At 46.3% G+C, this 15,264-nt stretch overlaps 1 protein-coding gene across 1 annotated transcript; it reads left to right on the forward strand.

Annotated features, from left to right (window-relative positions):
* Window positions 1–10,278: 10,278 nt before the first annotated feature.
* Window positions 10,279–14,981, forward strand: rpl15 (ribosomal protein L15). The gene is made up of 4 exons (XM_085988524.1): window positions 10,279–10,378; window positions 10,716–10,898; window positions 11,596–11,732; window positions 14,628–14,981. The coding sequence occupies exons 2-4, from the start codon at window positions 10,727–10,729 to the stop codon at window positions 14,931–14,933; spliced, it is 615 nt and encodes a 204-aa protein (XP_085844650.1). The 5' UTR covers window positions 10,279–10,378; window positions 10,716–10,726; the 3' UTR covers window positions 14,934–14,981.
* The last annotated feature ends 283 nt before the right edge of the window (window positions 14,982–15,264 follow it).

The raw sequence follows: 15,264 nt of genomic DNA on the forward strand, positions 1-15,264 counted from the left end.
CAGCGGAAGCAGCATGCTATAGACAGAGCTAAGCAATCCTACAATCAGTGGATCAAATCAAAGCTCTGCAGTCCTGCCACATCCAGTCGTGAATGGTGGTGGACCATTAAACAACTAACGGGAGGAGGAGGTGCCATGAATATCCCCATCCTCAATGATGGTGGAGCCCAGCACATGAGTGCAAAAGGCAAGACTGAAGCATTTGCAAACATCTTCAGCCAGAAGTGCCGAGTAGATGATCCTATCGGCATCCTCCTGAGGTCCCCACCATCACAGAAGCCAGTCTTCAGCCAATTCGATTCACTCCACGTAATATCAAGAAATGCTGAGCACACTGAATACAGCAAAGGCTATGGGCCCCGACAACATCCCCGTTGGCGTACTGAAGACTTGTGCTCCAGAACGAGCCACGCCTCTAGCCAAGCTGTTCTAGTACAGCCACAACACTGGCATCTGTCTGACAATGTGGAAACTGCCCAGGTATGCCCTGTCCACAAAAAAAGCAGGACAAATCCAATCCGGCCAATTACCGCCCCATCAGTCGACTCTCAATCATCAGCATAGTGATGGAAGGTGTCATCAACAGGGCACTTACTCACCAATAACCTGCTCACTGATGCCCAGTTTGGGTTCCGCCAAGACCACCCAACTCCCGACCTCATTACAGCCTTGGTCCAAACATGGACAAATGAGCTGAATTCCAGAGGTGAGGTGAGAGTGACAGCCCTTGACATCAAGGCAGCATTTGACCGAGTGTGGCAACAAGGAGCCCTAGTAAAACTGAAGTCAATGGGAATTGGGGGGAAAACTCACCACTGGCTGGAGTCATACCTAGCAACAAGGAAGATGGTTGTGGTGGTTGAAGGTCAATCATCACAGCCCCAGGACATTGCTGCAGGAGTTCCTCAGGGCAGTGTCCTAGGCCCAACCATCTTCAGCTGCTTCATCAATGACCTTCCCTCCAACATAAGGTCAGAAATGGGGATGTTCGGAAATGACTGCACAGTGTTCGGTGCCATTCACAATTCCTCAGATAATGAAGCAGTCCATGCCCGCATGCAACAAGACCTGGACGACGTTCAGGCTTGGGCTGAAAAGTGGCAGGTAACATTCGCACCACATAAGTGCCAGGCAATGACTATATCCAAAAAGCGAGAGTCTAACCACAGCCCCATGACATTCAACGGCATTACCATCACCGAATCCCCCACCATCAATATCCTGGGGGTCACCATTGACCAGAAACTTAACTGGACCAGTCACACACATACGGTGGGAACAAGAGCAGGTCAGAGGCTAGGTATTCTGCGGCGAGTGTCTGACCTCCTGACTCTCCAATGCATTTTTCACATTATACTCCATCTGCCAGCTTATTGCCCATTCACTTAACCTGTCTATATCCCTTTGCAGGCTCTTTTTTCCTCCTCACAGCTTACTTTCCCACCTAGCTTTGTATCGTCAACAAACTTGGACACATTGCACTCGGTCCCTTCAGCTAAGTCATTAATATAAATTGTAAATAGCTGAGGCCCAAGCACCGATCCTTGCGGTACCCCACTAGTTACAGCCTGCCAACCTGAAAATGACCCATTTATCCCTACTCTCTGTTTTCTGTCCATTATCCAATCTTCTTTCCATGACAATATTACAGTAATCTGGGATGTAATGCTTAAGTTATCCACCAGATGGAGCCAAATATTAAGGGTTCACATTCACCAGTTTTTAAGGTAATGATGTCATGTATTCAATGTCTTGGTACACCAGGTTATACGGTAATGTGGCATTGCATTATGGGTATGACTCAGAGGTGAATCCTCCATCTTGCCATCGTTCAGTAAGAATTGTGTGCTTTGCTTGCAGCCTGTAAGAGATGTTTCTCTGCTACACCGGGTAAATAAACAGTTGGGTTTTGTTCCTAATATCTCGCTTCTCTCAGTTTCTGACCTTACCACTCGGATATCACATATTGGCGACGAGGATAAACAGATCACATCTTGAAGAAGAAACAAAAAAGAGCACTGAATAGAGGATCATGGCTGCTACGGTAGGAAAGATCTCTGCTTTTGATGTTCAGACGCAGACCTGGGATGAATACTGTGAGGGGTTGATGCTTTTGTTTGAAGCAAATGATATAAATGATGTCGGAAAAACGAGAGCTATTTTACTCACTTCCATGGGAAGTCAGACGTATAGTTTAATGAGAAACTTATGCAGTCCTGAAAAGCCTGGAGACAGATCATTTGCTGACTTAGTGGCCTTGCTAAAGGACCATTTCAATCCCAGACCGAGTGAGATTGTACAGCGTTTCAAATTTAATTCACGGAACAGAAAACCGGGAGAGACTGTATTGGATTATGTAGCGGTGTTGAGGAAATTGGCACACGATTGCAATTACGGCAACAACCTGAAAGACATGCTGAGAGATAGGCTAGTTTGCGGGATAATGGATGATCGAATGCAGCGGAGATTATTGTCCGAGACTGGGCTTACATATGAAAAAGCGTTGGAACTTGCTCAAACCATAGAGACAGCGAACCGAGATGTAAAAGAAATACAAGGTTCCGACTGGGCTACTACAAAGCAAGTTGCAGGTCAGGTTGTTGTGCACAAGTTAAATATGCGTCAGAAACCACAACGTGCGCATGTAAAGGCATGTTATAGATACAATGGCGATCACCTGGCGAGGGAATGCAGGTTTTTGGAGGAAATGTGCCACGTGTGGGAAAAAAGGACATATAAAACGTGCATGCAGGGCAAAAGCAACCGTGGAGGAATACAAACCAAAAGGGGGAGGAAAGCAAAACCTAGGAAGAGAAGTGAAAAAACAGGGAGCACATCACATCAGCGGAGAAGCTGAGAAAGAAGATGACATGTTCATAATGCATAGTATGGTAGAGAACATTCCAAAAGTGGATCCTATCACTTTGCAACTGACAGTAAATGACTCTAAGGTCAACTTTGAAGTGGATACAGGATGTGGCGTAACCATAATGAACAGGGAGGAGTACTCAAAATTGTGGAACCGTGCAAAAGTTCCAGAGTTAAAGTCTTGCTCTATGCAGCTTAAAACATATACCGGTGAACGAGTGGTGACATTGGGTACAGCTACTGTAACTGTGCATCACAGGGACACAGTGGAACAGCTACCTGTAGTTGTAGTATCGGGTTCCGGACCAAACCCGTTCGGCTGGGGCTGGATACAAGAACTTAAATTAGATTGGGGAGCAATAAATCAAATAGAGGGAGGCAAACAGTTGTCTTTGCAAGAAGTGTTGATTGAACATGAGAACATGTTCAAGGAAGAGCTTGGCACATTTAATGGCCCCCCAGCTAAGATTTATGTAGACAAGGAGGCACTGCCAAGGTTTTTTAAACAACGACTATGCTATGAAACCAAAGGTAGAGGCTGAGCTTGACCGTCTTTTGAGAGAGAACATACTGGAACCCGTGAAATGTTCAGAATGGGCAGCTCCCATTGTACCTGTTTTAAAACCGGACAATTCGGTAAGACTCTGTGGAGATTATAAATTGACAGTAAATAGGGTGTCTAAACTAGAACAGTATCCTATTCCCAAAACAGAGGATCTCTTTGCAAACCTGGCTGGAGGGAAGAAATTCACGAAGCTGGATATGAGTCATGCATACTTGCAGATTGCACTAGATGAGGAATCCAAGAAGTATGTAACCATAAATACACACAAGGGTTTGTTTACCTATAACCGCTTACCATTCGGTGTCTCATCTAGTCCAGCTATTTTCCAGAGGACTATCGAGGGGGTACTGCAAGGGATCCCACATGTTTCAATCTATCTGGATGACATTCTGGTGACGGGAAGAACCGACCAGGAGCATCTGAGCACTCTGAGAGAGGTACTACAAAGATTGGATAAGGCTGGGTTACGGCTCAAGAGGAGTAAATGCACTTTCCTGGGGAATGAGGCCATGTGCCTGGGACACAGATTGGACACCACCGGGCTCCATCCAATCAAGGAGAAGGTACAAGCACTGCAGGAGGCCCCAGCTCCTACCAATGTGACTGAGTTAAAAGCTTACTTGGGACTGCTAAACTATTATAACAGATTTTTACCAAACTTGGCAACAGTGTTAGCACCTCTTCACAAACTTCTGTGCAAGGAGACACAGTGGCAGTGGGAAGAGGAACAGAGGGTTTCATTTGAACAGTCCAAGAAACTGATGCTGTCCTCGGATGCGCTGGTTCACTACAATGCAGAGAAAGCCATCATTCTCTCCTGTGATGCTTCACCTTACGGGGTGGGGGCGGTTCTTTCACACAGCTTGGAAGATGGAACAGAAAGACCAATAGGGTTTATGTCTCGAACTCTGACACCAGCGGAAAAAAACTATTCCCAGTTAGATAAAGAGGGGTTAGCAGTAATGTTTGGGTTACAGAGGTTTCACAAGTACATATATGGTAGGAAATTCACCATATGCACCGATCATAAACCTCTTCTACCTCTTTTTAATGAAATGAAAGCAGTTCCACAGATGGTGTCACCCCGGATCCAGAGGTGGGCAGTGACGTTGAGGGCATATGAGTATGTCATCGTTTACAAGGTGGGCAAGTACCATGGGAACGCAGATGCCTTGAGCCATCTTCCACTGCCAGGTACACCTATCCATGCAGCTCCAGAGGACAGAGTTTTGATGTTGGAGGACACGGACACAGCAATTGTGACCGCAGAACAAGTAAGGACATGGACCGGTAAAGATCCATTACTGTCTAGAGTCCGAGAATATGTGATGAGGGGTTGGCCACAGCATCTGGAAGGGACTGATTTCACACCTTACAGTGTCAGGAAAACAGAGCTGGGTGTGCAGGATGGTTGCGTGTTGTGGGGAGCACGAGTGATTATTCCACAGCCAGCACGACAGTCTATCCTAGGACAACTACATCAGTGTCATCCTGGAGTTTCGCATATGAAAGCCTTGGCAAGGAGTTACTTGTGGTGGCCAAAGCTAGATGAGGAGATAGAAAATTTAGTCAAGACATGCAGCACTTGTCAAGTACACAGGAAGGCACCAGCAGCGGCTCCTCTCCACTCCTGGGAGTGGTCGGATAAACCATGGAGAAGATTACATGTAGATTATGCAGGTCCATTCATGGGAAAGATGTTCCTCATAATCATTGATGCCCATTCCAAATGGATGGATGTTTATCCTGTAAATTCTGCTTCATCTACTGTTACTATAGACTGCCTGCGTAGGAGTTTTAGTAATCAAGGGCTACCGGAGATCGTAGTAAGTGACAATGCCACGTGTTTTGTGAGTACGGAAACAAAGGAATTCATGCGAAACAATGGCATAGTGCACGTGACCTCAGCTCCATATCATCCGTCTTCAAATGGACTTGCGGAGATAGCCATACAAACATTTAAGGAGATGATGAAAAAAAGTGCGGAAGGGAGTTTGGCAACCAAGGTGTCACGAGTTCTGTTCAGCTACAGAATAACACCTCAATCTACCACAGGACTCTCTCCTGCTGAGCTGTTGTTAGGACGTCGACTACGCTCCACTCTTGACCTGGTTCACCCAGACCTAAAAAGGAAGGTGGAAAACTGACAAATCAAACAAAAGGAGAACCATGACAGAAGGACAAAGAGCCGCAGTTTTGGAGAAGGAGATGCGGTCCTTACCAGGAATTTCAGTTATGGTCCAAAATGGATTCCTGGCGTCATAGACTCAATGACCGGTCCAGTATCATATACGGTCATGGTGGGAACTGGTCAGGTAGTACGCAGACATGTAGATCAGATACTGACCAGATAAGGGGAAATCGAACTGGAGGTTCCAGAGGAGATGTCGGAGGACAAGTTGGCCCCCAGTTATCCAAATGCATCGGTGGTACCACCACCACGAACAGAGCCAGTTCCATCTGGACCCCTTCGTCAAGAGGAAACCATCGTAGCAGAGTCAGATACTCTGAGTACTGCTCAGGAGCAGCAGGTGGCTCTACCACAACCAAGCAGGGACTTGACTGTAAGACATTCACCAAGGCCTCACAAGCCACCAGAGAGATTGATAACGACCTGCTAGATTCGTTCAGTATGGACTATCGTTAAAGGAGTTTCCTTATGGGACTTTTTAAGAATGTTGTTAAGAAATTAATGTTCAACTTAAGAGGGGAGGGATATAGTAATCTGGGGTGTAATGCTTAAGTTATCCACCAGATGGAGCCAAATATTAAGGGTTCACATTCACCAGTTTTTAAGGTAATCGGTCATGTATTCAATGTCCTGGTACACCAGTTTATACGGTAATGTGGCATTGCATTATGGGTATAACTCAGAGGTGAATCCTCCATCTTGCCATCGTGCAGTAAGAATTGTGTGCTTTGCTTGCAGCCTGTAAGAGATACTTCTCTGCTACACCGGGTAAATAAACAGTTGGGTTTTGTTCCTAATATCTCGCTTCTCTCAGTTTCTGACCTTACCACTCGGATATCACAAATATATTACTCCCAATCCCATGAGCCCTTAACTTGCATAACTTCCTTGCTTTTGTACTCTCTTCCTCTATTAATAAAGCCAAGGAATCCGTATACCTCTTCAACTTGTACTGCCATCTTCAATGATTTGTGTACATACACCTCCAGGTCTGTAAGTTTAAATTGTACCATTTAGTTCATATTGCCTCTCCTCATGCTTCCTACCAAAATGTATCACTTCACACTTCTCTGTGTTAAATTTCATCTGCCATGTGTCTTCCCATTTCACCAGACTATGTCCTTCTAAAGTCTGTTACTATCCTCCTCATTGTTTAGATTCATATGAATTGAAAAGAGTCGCCATTGCATTTCCACTTTACTACAACAACAACAATTTGTATTTGGATAGAGCCTTTAACGTAGTAAAACGTCTCAAGGTGTTTCACAGGTGTATTATAAGGCAAAAATTTGACACCAAACATATAAGGAGAAATTAGAGCAGATGACCAAAAGCTTGCTCAAAGAGGTAGGTTTTAAGGAGCGTCTTAAAGGAGGAAAGAGAGGTAGAGAGGCAGAAAGGTTTAGGGAGGGAATTCCAGAACTTAGGGCCTAGACAGCTGATGGTTGAGCGATTATAATCAGGGATGCTCAAGAGGGCAGAATTAGAGGAGTGCAGGTATCTCGGGGTGGTGGGGGAGTCGTTGTGGGGCTGGAAGAGATTAGAGATAGGGAGGGGCGAGGCCATGGAGGGATTTGAAGTCAAGGATGAGAATTTTAAAATCAAGGCGTTGCTTAACTGAGAGCCAATGTAGGTCAGCGAGCACAGGGGTGATGGTGCGAGTTAGGACAAGAGCAGCCGAGTTTTGGATGACCTCAAGTTTATGTAGGGTAGAATGTGGGAGGCTAACCAGGAATGCATTAGAATAGTCAAGTCTAGAGGTTACAAAAACATGGGTGAGGGTTTCAGTAGCAGATGAGCTGAGGCAGGGTCGGAGACAAGCGATCTTACGGAGGTGGAAATAGGCGTTCTTAGTTATGCCGTGGATGTGTTGTCGGAAGCTCATTTCAGGGTCAAATGTGACAGCAAGTTTGCGAACAGTCTGGTTGAGCCTCAGACAGATGCTATGGAGAGGGACGGAGTCAATGGCTAAGGAATGGAGTTTGTGGCGGGGACCAAAAACAATGGCTTCGGTCTTCCCAATACTTAAGTGGAGAAAATTTCTGCTCATCCAGTGCTGGATGTCGGACAAGCAGTCTGACAATTTAGAGACCGCGAAGGAGTTGAGAGAAGTGGTGCTGAGGTAGAGCTGGGTATCATCAGCGTACATGTGGAAATTGATGCTGTGTTTTCGGATGATCTCTCCAAGGGTCAGCATGTAGATGAGAAATAGGAGGGGGCCAAGGATAGTTCTTTGGGGGACAGCAGAGATAACGATGCAGGAGTGGGAAGAGAAGCCATTGCAGGTGATTCTCTGGCTACTATTAGATAGATAAGAATAGAATCAGGTGAGTGCAGTCCCTCATAGCTGGATGACAGTGGAGCTGTGTTGGAGAAGGATGGAGTGGTCAACCGTGTCAAATGCTGCAGACAAGTTGAGAAAGATGAGGGATAGTTTACCATTGTCACAATCACAAAGGATGTCATTTGTGAATTTGATGAGAGCCGTTTTGTTACTGTGGCAGGGGCAGAAACCTGATTGGAGGGATTCAAAGATGGAGATGGATTTGGGAGGCAACAATACATTCAAGGACTTTGGAGAGGAAAGGGAGGTTGGAGATGGGCGGTAGTTTGCAAGGATGGAGGGGCCAAGGGTTGTTTTTTGAGAGGGATGATGATGGCAGATTTGAGGGAAAGGGGGACAGTACCTGAGAAGAGAGAACCATTAACAATGTCAGCTAACATGGGAGCCAGAAAAAGAAGTTGGGTGGTCAGCAGTTTAGTGCGAATAGGGTCGAGGGAGCAGGAAGTGGGTCTCCTGAACAAGATGAGTGTGGAGACGTCAAGAGGGGAGATCGGAGAGAAACTGGAGAAAGATGTGAGTTCAGGGCTAGGGCAGGGGGGAAACCTTAGAGGAAGATTGGTCCGGTGGGCTAGGGGAAGGAAGGGAAGTGGCAGAGGCAGCTGATTGGTTGGTCTCAATCTTGGAGACAAAGACGTCCATGTGCTCCTTTCATTGTTGGAGGTGAGGGTGGAGGAGACTGGGGAGAGGGGTTTAAGAAGACAGTTAGAGTAGAGAATAGAAGCCGGGGGTTATCTTTGTATTCTAGATTGATCCTGAAATAGTGAGCAATTTTGGCAGATGAGAGCAGGACCCGATAGTGCTTTATGTGGTCCAGTCAGATCTGGCGGTGAATGGCTAAACCAGTGCTCCGCCATATCCGTTCAAGTCTGCGTCCCTTGGACTTCAGGGAGCGAAGGTGAGGGCCGTACCAGGGGGAATGGCCAGTGTGAGAGAAATGGTTTTAATAGGGACTAGGGCAGCAAAGATGGTGGTGAGGGTGTGATTGAGCAGATTGGTAGCTGCAGAAATGTCATGGTGAATGGAGGGATTGTGAAAGTGCAGTTTAAGTGAATTGGGAGAGAGTTTTTTCCAGTGGCAAAGTAGGGTTGGGAGCAGCAAGGGGGATGTGGGTAGAAAACGATACAAGGAAGTGATCACAGATGGCCTTCTCTGTGATTGACATGATGGGAGTAGTGAGACCACGTGAGATGGTAAAGTCAAGGGGATGGCCATGAATTAGTGTAGGGGAGTTTATATGGAGGGAGAGATTAAGGCAGGATAGTAGGGCAGTGAACTCTGGAGAGAGAGCGCATGATCAATTGAGATGGAGGTTGAAATCACCGAGGATGAAAAGTTGCTCGGTGCAGAGGCTGAGGGAGGAAAGCAATGAAGATATCTCAGTGAGAAAATTTTTATGGTCCTTCGGTGGGCGGTAGAGAACGAGGATTTTAAATGAGAGGCGAGAGGGGCGAAACAAGGCGAGATGCTCAAAGGAGGAGAAAGTGCCAGAGGAGTAGGGGGCAGACCGTTTAAAAATCTAAGCTCTTTTAATGTACTTCTATAGATAAATATAGCTCCCTGGCTTTAAATGGGTTTGTGATGAGTCTCATCATAGTGGTTCAAAGTCGTGGCTCAGTTGGTAGCATTCTCGCCTTTGATTTGAAGGTTGTTGGTTCAAGTCCCACTCCAGAGACTTGAGCATAAATATCTAGGTTGACACTCCAGTGCAGTACTGAGGGAGTGCTGCACTGTCGGCAGTGCAGTCTTTCGGATGGTCTTTGCTGAAACCAAGGCCCCGTCTGCTCTCTGAGGTGGATATAAAAGATCCCGTGGCACTAATTTGAAGAAGCGCAAGGGAGTTTTCCCCGGTGTCCTGGCCAATATTTATCCCTAAAGCAACATCACTGTAACAGATCATCAGGTCATTATCACATTGCAGTTTGTGGGAGCTTGTTTTGCGCAAATTGGCAGCTGTGCTTCCTACATTACAACAGTGACTACACTTCAAAGGTACAGCTCACTCATTGCACTGGGGGAATGGCTCCGCTGGCAGCTCACTCTTATTGCACTGGGGGATGGCCCTGATGGCAGCTCACTCTTACTGCACTGGGGGATGGCCCTGCTGGCAGCTCACTCTTATTGCACTGGGGGATGGCCCTGCTGACAGCGCGTCCTCATCCTCTGACTGACCGCAGGGACTAGAGTGCTTCATTAACCCCATAACCAAATTTTAATTTAATTTGTTAAGCTTCATTTGTTGTATTTCTTGTTCAGTTACAGTTTTAGTTGATTGCACCAAAACAGTGTCCTCTGACTGAGCCGCCATCGCGCCCCCTGCCGGCTGCCGGCTCTGGCGGAAGTGACGTGCGTGGCCTGATAAAGCTGGCTGGGGGCTGGCTTCTTTCTTTTCCGGCTGGCGCGCCATCATCAGGTGAGAGGCCGAGGCTGCTCGCTGTGTGCGCGGCTCTATCCGGCGCCATCCTGCGCCAGCGTCACCCATCTGGTCCGCCCGGCGCCCGAGTTGTGATGCGCGCTGCACCGCGGCCACGGCCGCTCCGGTATTGGTGCCGAATGTCACTGGGGAGCCCCCGGTATTGGGGTGGGGGGCGGCCGAGCCTGGTTCTGGGCCTGACCTACAGTCAGCGGCTGAGTGGCGGGCGGCCCGGGGGAAGGAGGACAGCTGGCGGTGCGTTACTCGGAGAGGCCGCGCTGTGTCCAGGGGTCGGTGCTTGGGGCCTTTGCTAATGTTTAACGTGCTCTGCCCGCAGACTGACCCAGGATGGGAGCCTACAAGTACATGCAGGAGCTGTGGCGGAAGAAGCAGTCGGACGTGATGCGATTCTTGCTGCGGGTCCGCTGCTGGCAATACCGCCAACTCTCGGCTTTACACCGGGCTCCCCGGCCCACCAGGCCCGACAAGGCTCGCAGACTGGGCTACAAGGCCAAGCAAGGTAAGGCCCGGGGCGGCGGAGGGAGGCTGCAGTTGCAGCAGTTGTCGGGGCTTCAGTTCTGAGAATTCACCGGATCCTGGCTCTTCACATTCTGGGTCTGTAAACCAGGTGATGTGTAAAGTAAGTCCGGAAACTAGAGCAGAAAAAGGAGGCAACACATTGGTGACAAGTTAGTGTTTACTCGGTGGAATCTGCCAGAGACAATAAAAGTTGCAGTGATGAGAATGTTAGGGTACTGGAGCGATAAGCTTGGGTCGAATGATCTGTTTCTGTTAACGTAAGTGAAGTTTAGAGGGGAGGGTACACGTCAAACGATATCTTAATGATTTAAAGTGGGTTTGTGATTGATTTTAGATCAAAATACATTATTGCGCTATAAACATTTCATGAGATATATCCAAATTTATTTTTGTAACTTGTAATTGCATTGGGACAGCTAATCGCCTCGAGTTGTATATTACTGACTGTTGTCTGTATGGTGCGAGTGCTTTTTGATCTAAGCTGGATTTTGCAGAATGCCATGCGGGTACTCTAATGCAGCATGTTGGTGCACAACGGTGAGATGGAATTGTCCACAATCCTTTACGCACTCTGCTCAGGGCCACTTGTTCTCATTTTTTTATGGTACTGTTAACCTTCAATCTAACAGCTTAATTCATTTTATGAAACCTACCGGCTGATCTCTTGATCTTCACAGGTTATGTTATCTATCGCGTGCGAGTTCGTCGTGGTGGCCGCAAACGACCCGTTCCCAAGGGTGCGACCTATGGTAAACCGGTGCATCATGGTGTCAATCAGCTGAAGTTTGCGCGTAGCCTTCAATCTGTTGCTGAGGTATGGTGTTTGATCAAAGCATAACACTCTAAACTCGCTGCCAGTGTAGCTGTAGTGTCAGCTGCGGTTCAGTTGGTAGCACCCTCGCCTGAGTTATGAAGGTTGTTGGTTCAAGTCCCACTCCAGAGACTTGAGCACAAATCTAGGCGGACATTCCAGTGCTGCACTGTCGGATGAGACGTTAAACTGAAGCCTCGTCTGCTCTCCCAGGTGGACGTAAAGATCCCATGGCACTAATTTGAAGAGAAGCATGGGAGTTATCCTGGTTCCGTGGTCAATATATATCCCTTACCTAAAACACATGATCTGGTCATTATCACATTGTTGTTTGTGGGAGCTTGCTGTGTGCAAATTGGCAGCTGAATGTCCTACATTACAATAGTGACTACACTTTGAAAGAACTTAACTGGCTATAAAGCAATTTGGGACGTCCTGAGGCCGTGTAAGGTGCTATATAAATGCAAGTCTTCCTTTGTGTAAAGCTTTTTTTGAGCTGAATGAGATTGCTGGCCAGAGCTGTTCTTATTGAATAGGTGCCTCCAGTGGTGGTGTTGAGTCACCACTTGATTAAGACCGCAAGTGAGCTACCTCATCCCAGAATCGTGCCAGTGGTCTCATTCATTTTGGGGGTGGCAGGAGCTAGTTTCTAGGGACTCTCTGGGGGTGGGGTAGTAAACAGTTTAACTGGCAGCTCTACTGTCTGTTCTGTAGAGGGGCCAGATAAGCAAAGAGAAACCATTCAGTTTGGTGCAAGGTATGGTATGAGAGACTCTGGATTGGTGAGTTTCCTGTTTTGAGAGTGCCAACTAAGCCTACAGAACACAAGTTGCATTCAAGAATAATTGAATCCACTGATGGGGTTAGTGTGACATTTTTCTTTGAGGATGGAACTGAAATGAGTTGGGATTTCATTGAGATTTGATTATAATTTGCTCTTTACCGTGACTTGCTCTTTGCTGTCTTTTCTTTATTGTTATTTTACAAAGGTCTATTGTTATGGCCCCTGGTTATGGCATTGTAGGATTAAAAATTGAGTACAGGCACACTCTCGTGTAAGGCACAGGGAGCACTGATTGGAACGATCAGTGTTGCTGAACAGGAGAGGATGTTTGAGGGAATCGCAAAATCGAACACTCATTCTTGGATGTGCTTAATTTTGTGAAAAGAAGACTTGCATTTATATAGCGCCTATCATTACCTCCAGGCATCCCAAAGCGCTTTACAGCCAATGGAGTATTTTTTGAAGTATATTGTCATGTAGGAAACATGGCAGCCAATTTGCGCACAGCAAACTCCCACAAATAGCAATGTTTATAACGTCCAGATAATCTGTTAGTGATGTTGATTGAGGGATAAATATTGGCCAGCACACAGAGGATAACTCTCCTCTTCCTTGAAATAGTGCTGTGGGATCTTTTACGCCCACTTGTAAGGGCAGGCGAGTCCTCAGTTTCACGTTTCATCCAAAAGACAGCACCTTCGACAGTGCAGAATTCCCTCCATACTGTACTGGAGTGTCAGTCTAGATTTTTGTGCTCATGTCTCTGGAGTGGGTGAGGGCCCCTGTGAAACTTGATGGACTCTGGGTACCTAATTTCCAAAAGATAGTGTCAACTAGTTTGAAGAGAGAGTGCCCATTACACCACAATGTGCTAGTCAGTCAATATGTACAGAAAATAGTGAATGCATAATACTTGAGAACATTGCTTGCAGTATGGGTTTTTCTGGACCATGCACAGATAGAAAATTAACTACTTTGCAGACCCTGCAATTGAGACGTATACATTCGAGCAAAGGTATCCCAACTTGTGGAGCAGTTGGTTAGATCCTTGATTCAACCAATGTAGGTACAAAACAGAATCCAATTTACCCCAATGCTAAAGTCATACTGTGACTAACTAACTAGTCCTAAGTTTCACTTTCACCTTCCCCTTTTATTTTAAAAAAAAGTTTGATTTATATATTTGAGTTCACTTCCGATGTAGAAATTTGCACCCTTCTTGGAACTGAGTCTGGCACGGGCGGCTTCATTTTTTAAAGGAAATCTACTTACAGGAAACTTTCTGGTATCCGGCACTGACGGGACTGAGTTGGTGCCGGTCGATCAACACTGCCAGAGAAACCAGCGCTAATGTTAAAGCATACGGAGCTCAGAGCTCCGTCTGAAGCAACAAACCCTGTCCTCAAAACAGTCGGCGCAGCTTGCAAACGTCTCTGTAGCTAAGCAACAGCTTCAGCTAGACGCTTGCAGAGCCACGAATTGAGAAAAAAGCAACGAAAAGTAAAAAAAGTTATCTGAACCGACTCCTGAATTTTGCCGGTGGATAGAGCATTCCGGAGATTTAACCTCCGTTTAAACGAAAGTTTCCTGTATTCTGTAGGGCTAGTAAGAGTCTGTCCTCGGGCAGATAAACTTTGGAAACTGATACAACCTGCAGAGTACTGTCTAAATAAGGTATACTTCAGAGTTTTGTCTACTGGTGGACAAGTCTATTTTAGCAAAAGAGCTAGTTATGGTAATTGTGATTTCATGTGAAATAATTTTTATTGTCATCTGATATTCCACAACCCAGATATGGTAGTTTATGACTCCTCTGAATTGTCTAGAATTGCCCTTTTAAGCTTGAACTTGGCACACGTGAAAGTTGCTAGGTTGTGTTTAAAGCTGGTGTCAGTTAGAAAGTATTGCTCAAAGGGTGCAAATTACTGCTAGGTTGTGCTGTAGCCAAATATTTTGCTCTTGTACCTGCCCTGGATAGCCCACTTGGCCAAACAGTTCTTCAAAACTAATTTTTGAATACTCAAATCATGTCATTTGGTCTAGTTCTGATTGCATTTAAGTTCAACATTTGAGTTTGGTCTGTTAACTGTTCTTGTTTTCTTTCTTTCCTTTAGGAGCGAGCTGGTCGTCACTGCGGAGGACTAAGAGTTCTTGCCTCGTACTGGGTGGGTGAAGATGCCACATACAAGTTCTTCGAGGTTGTTCTCATCGACCCATTCCACAAAGCTATCCGACGCAACCCCGATACCCAATGGATCACAAAGCCCGTGCACAAGCACAGAGAGATGCGTGGGCTAACGTCTGCTGGCAAGAAGAGTCGTGGATTGGGCAAGGGTCACAAATACCACCTTACTATTGGAGGCTCTCGTCGTGCTGCATGGAGAAGGCGCAATACACTGCAGCTCCGTCGCTACCGTTAATGTGTAGTGTCTATATTTTACCTTGGTAAATAAATTGTTTTGAGGATTTTCCTGCATCAGTGGTCAGCACTTCATTTCAGTGGTGATTACATTATGCTATTGAGAGAATGGCTTGATCAATTGGAGATCAGTTGTAGGGGGTGGCGTGTGCCCAGTCAGCTCTGTCTCTGAGCGGTTCGAATCGCTCCCACACCCCTGGGTTCTAGACACCGGACTTGGGTACAGGCGGCGATACAGAAATAGAGTAGACAATTGGTTTGGTACAAGAAAACTGTAATTTTATTAAAAGGCACAACAATATTACAATACTGAGAAATCACTAGAATAATTA

This window comes from Somniosus microcephalus, chromosome 5 (genome assembly GCF_052327205.1).
Source record: "Somniosus microcephalus isolate GS21.2 chromosome 5, FLI_Smic_1.0, whole genome shotgun sequence".
Lineage (NCBI taxonomy): Eukaryota > Metazoa > Chordata > Chondrichthyes > Squaliformes > Somniosidae > Somniosus > Somniosus microcephalus.